The sequence below is a fragment of the Capricornis sumatraensis genome, chromosome 3 (genome assembly GCF_032405125.1).
Source record: "Capricornis sumatraensis isolate serow.1 chromosome 3, serow.2, whole genome shotgun sequence".
NCBI lineage: Eukaryota > Metazoa > Chordata > Mammalia > Artiodactyla > Bovidae > Capricornis > Capricornis sumatraensis.
Genome location: NC_091071.1, coordinates 14,968,866 through 14,974,865, shown reverse-complemented (window position 1 = coordinate 14,974,865; position 6,000 = coordinate 14,968,866). Strand labels below are relative to the sequence as shown.

The window sequence follows — 6,000 nt, the reverse complement described above, 5'->3', positions numbered from 1 at the left end:
GTGCCCAATACTCTTTGTGATCCCACGAACTGGAGCCCACCAGTCTCCTCTGTCCACAGGATTTTCCAGGCACGAATGCTAGACTGGGTTGCCATTTCCTACTCTGGGGGATCTTCCCCACCCAGGGATGGAAACTGCATCTCTTGAGTCTCCTGTTTGATAGATGATTTTTTACTACTATGCCACCTGGGAAGCCCATATGGTATCTTTACACGAATATATTTTTAAAAGATGCCACCCCAACCCCCAAGATAAATCATCTTGCTCGAGGCCAAAAATCAAGTCAGTAGGAAACAGAAGTTCTACTTTCAATCTCCCAATCTGATGTCTGTTTCTTTCCTGGACCCTTAGACATTGATCCCAGCCTGGACAGGAAGGAGGCCTGGGGACAGTGCTTATCCTGCTCTGGGTGTGAGTATGGCCAGTGAGTGTCCTTGGTCAAACTGGTGCCCTCTTTCTGCAGCCATTACACCCTGGTCCTTGCTGTTGCCATGTGGCCACCTTGTTCTGCTATGAAGAATGGACGTGAGGTCCCTGACACTAAGGTGATACCTACTACTTCTGCTTCAGGTGCTACCAGCACATGGGCTGGAGGGGGCCTGAACACCAGACACTTCCTAAGGCTGCCAACTTGGTGGCCCCCAAGTCTACAGGTGACTGTGGAAAGGAGGATCTGGTTCACTGTGACCTTTGCTTTATTTTGTCTTATAATTGTGAAAGGCCCTAGTAGTTGGAATTTATAGTTCAGAATCAGTTCCTGAGTATCCTCCTAGAAATACTCTGCTGCTGCTGCTGCTGCTAAATCGCTTCAGTCGTGTCCGACTCTGTGCGACCCCATAGACGGCAGCCCACCAGGCTCCCCCGTCCCTGGGATTCTCCAGGCAGGAACACTGGAGTGGGTTGCCATTTCCTTCTCCAATGCAGGAAAGTGAAAAGTGAAAGTGAAGTCACTCAGTCGTGTCCGACTCTTAGCGACCCCATAGACTGCAGCCCACCAGGCTCCTCCGTGCACTTGAGTTTGAGCACTTATGAGTAATTCAGCCCAAATGGGAGGATACTAACCACACTGCTTTGCACTTTTTCATTTGACTTTTTTTTGGATATTATTCAACGACATAGATTGATAAGCCTAATTTTTTAAAAAACTGTTGCATAATATATTTTACAGTGGCTTTTAGTCCTTTGTAATGGACATAGAGGGTGTTCCCAGTCATCACACATTTTGCTGCACTGAACAATCTTTGGTTTTCAGTTTTGTCACAGAATTGGAAAAAGAAATTTGTGGTGTAAATTCTTTGAGGTGTATTTGCTGAGTCGAAAAGTGTATGCTTTTTTTTTTTGGCTGTGCTGCATGGCTTGTGGGATCTTAGTTCTCCAATCAGGGATCAAACCCATGCCCTCTGCATTGGAAGTGAGGGGTCTTAACCACTGGACTGCCAGGGAAGTCCTTTTACTTTTTAAAAAATGTGTTTGCTTGCTTCTTTTTTCCTCTTCAGTTTTACTGAGCTATGACATACAGCACTGTGTTTAAGGTGTACAGTATAATGATCACATACATCACAAAGCATTTAACTTTTGATAAACATCAAATCATCTTTCCAAGAGGCTGTACCAATTTATACTATAGGGCCTCATTTTTGTTTTTCCATTTTTGGTCTTTGAAAAATTACTTTAGTGTTAAATACATCACCTCCACTGTTTTTGAAAATATATATTGCACAGGAATTTAGGATTTTCAAGTTATGCTAAAAATATCCTTTTGAATGGCAACGAACTTAAAGATTAAACTGAGAATCAACAGCTTTTAATAGTATCTTTCCATTCAGGTATATGGTATGTCTTCATTCAGTTAGGTCTTATATCCTTCAGGATAGAGATACCATTTTCTTCATGTAGGGTTTGTATGTTTTTTTGTGTGTGAGCTTTATTATGGGTTTTGTTGTTATTGAGAATGGGACTCCAAGTATATTTTCTAGTCTGTTATTGTAATTTACAGGAAATATAACTTTGGCCTCAGTTTATTATCTGTAAAAAGACAGAAGTAGAACTCTCAGTAAAAGGTTAAATAAGTATGGGCCAAAGAAAGCTAAACAGATTTGTTCATTGCAGGACTTATCAATGACTTTAATATACTTTGATCACCAAGAATTCCCAAGAAGGTACAGGAATTCCTGGTACTCACTTGACCATGGAACCCTTCATCACAAGATATTCTGAAAACATATTTAGAGAAAACAATGCACCCAAAGACCCTTCTAGTTTCTAACTTGTCAGTCCAGGGATCTCCACTAAACCTTATCAGGTGCCCAAACTCCTCTGTTACTTACCCCCAACCAGAACACAGAAGACAACCCAGTGTCGAGTGAATGCTTTAATGAGTGGTGCTTGGAGGGAGCCAGGTCTCCCGCCAACTGCTACCGGCCACCACTGTCCCCAGCTTTGTCAGGAAGATGAGCTAGCTGCCTGGGCACAGAGATGGATCTGAAGTCTAACAGTGATCTGGGGCAAAGGGGGGTTCGGGAAGCACCTCATAGGGGCAAGGTTCCCAGGAGTGTGGCAGAGGGGACCTGGACCTCAGGCTGGTCCCTCTTCAGGCATTCCTAGTAAAGCCACGAGGGGCTCGAGGGGCGTGGGGGTTCCAATGGGCACAGGGTGGGTGCGTTCGTGCTTGCGCAGGTCGCTGGCACTCAAGAAGGCCTTGGGGCAGTGGGGGCAGGTGTATGGGCGCACAGAGCTGTGGGTGCGGCTGTGCTTGCGTAGCCCAGCCCGGTCTGAGAAGCTCTTGCCGCACTGGGTGCAGGGAAAGGGTCGGAGCTCTGGGTGTGAGCGCTCATGCCGTCGCAGCAATGTCAGCGTGGAGAACGTCTCCTTGCACTCCCGACACACAAACTGGGGTGGTTTCTCATCCACCTCCTCACCCCCCACCTCACCTGCCGCCCCCATAGGACCAGGAGCCTCCCCAACCCCTTGGCACTTCACGTGCTCCACCGTCATGCCTACCACTTGCCACTGGGTAGCCATCACACCACCCGATTCCGGGGGCAGCCCCAGCAGCCCAGCTGGAGGGTCTCCGAGCGCCGCCCCTGATGTTGGGGCGGCTGAGCCCTCGCCAGCCATGCTGACCGGTAGTGCCAGCTCCACCACCAGCTCCTGTTGCGCGGGAGCCCCTGTGGCCTCGCTGCTTCGATGGGTCCGCTCGTGCTTCCTCAGGCTGGATGAGACCACGAAGGATTTTCCGCAAGCATTGCAGTGGAAGGGGCGCTCACCCGAGTGCACCCGGCTGTGCTTAGTAAGGCTGGCTCGCTCCGCGAAGGCTCGCCCGCACTCCTCGCAGCGGAATGGCCGCTGGCCCGAGTGCACCAGCGCGTGCCGCTTGAGGTCCCAGGACGCCACGAATGTCTTGTCACACTGCAGGCACTTGAACGGTCGGTCGCCCGTGTGCACCCGCCGATGCATGGCCAGGTCGGCCGGCTGCCGAAAGTCCTTGCCGCACTTCTCACAGCGGTAGGGCTTCACGCCCTCGTGTGCCCGCTGATGGCGCCGGAAGCTTGAGGGGTCGGAGAACATGCGGCCACAGCGCGGGCACAGGAAGGGCTTCTCGCCTGAGTGCGTGCGCTCGTGGCTCTGGTAGGAACTGAGCTGCGTAAACCCCTTGCCACAGGCTGGACAGCGGTAGGGCTTCTGCGCCGCGTGGATGCGCTGGTGGCAAGTCAGCGAGGAAGAGCGGGAGAAGCTCTTCCCGCACTCTGAGCAGAGGAAAGGGCGCTCGCCCGTGTGGGACCTGTGGAAGTGCGGAGACCCAGTGTGAAGGTGGCAGCCCATCGCCTGACCCCCGCTCCTGTCTGCACTGTAAGTTAGGGCCCCCTAACCTCTCTGGGGCCTTGGTCTACGGGCCACAGCGCTGTACCCCAGAGTAAAAAGCCTTCAGGACAGGTGTAGGTTCCAGATCCGTCACTGCAGGCCACAGACCCGGCCCCCATTCGCACCTCTTGCACGGACCAAAGACCCTAGGAGCAGCCCAACTTCAAGCCCTGCCCCCTTCCCTGCACGCTAGGAACCCAAGCCAATCAGATCACAGATTTACCCTCCAGCTCCCATAGATCCGCCTCACTCGCCTTCCCATTGGCTCCTTCGGCTCTCTGGGACTCAACGCCTTTAACCTATTGGTGCACTCTTCCCAACCCCTTCAGCCGCCCCCACTCAGTCCACCTCCCTCACCGTTCATGGTTGCGAAGGTCCTTGAGCTCTGCATAGGCTTTGCCACAGCGCTCGCAGCTGTAGGGTCGCAGGCCTGCGTGCGTGCGCCGGTGTTTGCGGAACACCGAGGGGTCGGCGAAGCTCTTGCCACAGTCGGCGCAGGTGTAGGGCCTCTCGCCCGTGTGACCGCGCTGGTGGATCTTTAGCTTGGAGAGCGCACCGTAGGCCTTGGGGCAGTGCGCACAGCGGAAGGGCAGCTCGCCAGCGTGTGAGGCCAGGTGCACGCGCAGGCACACGGGTTGCATGAAGCGGCGGCCGCACTCGGGGCAAGGGAAGGGCTTCTCGCCCGTGTGGCTGCGCCCGTGGCTGCGCAGCTCTGGTGCTGTTTTATAGGCTTTGGGGCACAGCGGGCAAGCATAGGGCCGAGGCTTGGCCGCTGCACCTGACACCTTGTCCCCGCTAGCATCTTCTGCTTTGGGGTCTGTCTCTGGTTTCAGCTTCACCTCGGCCATCTCCTCAGTGCAGTCTGCAGGCCCATGCGTGGCAGCATGGCGTGCTGCCCGGGGTGCATTTGGAAACGTCTTCGTACAGGACAGACACTTATAGCGGCGGCCTGAGCGCTTGTAGCCCGGGGCTGGGGACCGGTCCTCCGGAGACTCTACCTCCATGGCCTCGATGGGCGGATCTTCTCTGCAAGAGAAGCAAAGTTAGGAGCCACACCCCTTTCCGAATTCTCCAAGGGCTCTCTCCTCACCAAAGCCCTCGAAGGCCTCAGAAGGAACTCTTTATCTGCATGTCCCACCCGGGTGCATGTCCTTTCTGTCTGTGCTCCTGTTGCCCCTCTGGTCCATTCACTGATGAAAGGGGCTGGACTAGGTGACCTCAGAGGAGCTGAGGGGGGAAGCTGGGGTCATCCAAATGTTCAGTGGCACTTTTCTCCCCAGCTTCTGGGCTTCTCCAAGCCCTGTGGCATTCAGAGAAGGCCCAGGCTTGGTCCATCTCACCATCTTTACGTTCTTGACCTCAGCATCCAAGACCTGTGCCAGGCTGCAGGCACGGAGGCTACCCAGATGTGAGTCTGACCTGAAGGTCTCTAAGTTCTCAGGAAAGACAGACAAGGATCCAGAGGAGGGCAGAGCCAGCGGGCTAAATGTGGTGATTGGCATCATCTGTCTGGAAGGGTGGGTCCCCAGCATGTTTATTTTGTCTTTCCCTTCTGGTTGGTTAGCTCTCAGAGGCAACAACTGTTCACACAGAATTCTGGCCTTGCACAGCTGTAAGATACTCCACCCCGGATAGGAATCCTGGTCCACCCTCTGTTCTGGAATGGCCCTTTGGTTCTTGCTCCCATAACTCTGGTAATGGGGAGCTCAGTCACTCTCCAAGCGGCTTGAGTCATTGCTAGCAGAACTTAGAAGCCTCTGTCTCCTACTCAATGTATCTGCTCTGGCCTGGCCTCCTGGGACACCCGGCTGTAGCCACCCCTTCTTTTTCCATTCAGAGTCCAGACACCCTCCACCCAGCTGCTCCTGGGGATCATGGATGGGAGGAAATAGGATTAATGGCTACATTAGTCTTAACACCAGCTCATCCTCCCTGGGGGATGAAGGGAAGAGGATTATAGCAGATCCACTTAAGGAGTGCTTGCAGCAGCTGCTGGGGGCAGCCAGGGCAGGGGGTGGGGTGGGGAGGACAATGCTATGGAGAGGGGAGGGGAGCAAGGTGTGCCCAGAAGGTGGACCGCAAGATGGGAGGTCAGGATTCTCCCTTCTGGGCTTGTTTCCTCATCCTATACCTCAGGGA

At 53.5% G+C, this 6,000-nt stretch overlaps 1 protein-coding gene across 1 annotated transcript; it reads right to left on the bottom strand.

Annotated features, from left to right (window-relative positions):
* Nucleotides 1-2,527: 2,527 nt before the first annotated feature.
* Nucleotides 2,528-4,865, bottom strand: ZNF668 (zinc finger protein 668). The gene is made up of 2 exons (XM_068969138.1): nt 4,219-4,865; nt 2,528-3,781 (listed from the first exon to the last, which is right to left on the bottom strand). The coding sequence occupies exons 1-2, from the start codon at nt 4,863-4,865 to the stop codon at nt 2,575-2,577; spliced, it is 1,854 nt and encodes a 617-aa protein (XP_068825239.1). The 3' UTR covers nt 2,528-2,574.
* Nucleotides 4,866-6,000: the final 1,135 nt, after the last annotated feature.

Excerpts from the sequence above, each read along its gene's own strand:
- ZNF668 (XM_068969138.1), bottom strand. The coding sequence starts at position 4,865 with ATGGAGGTAGAGTCTCCGGAGGACCGGTCCCCAGCCCCGGGCTACAAG. Across the intron at positions 3,782-4,218 it reads GACCTTCGCAACCATGAACG|GTCCCACACGGGCGAGCGCC; the intron begins GTGAGGGAGGTG and ends GCACTTCCACAG.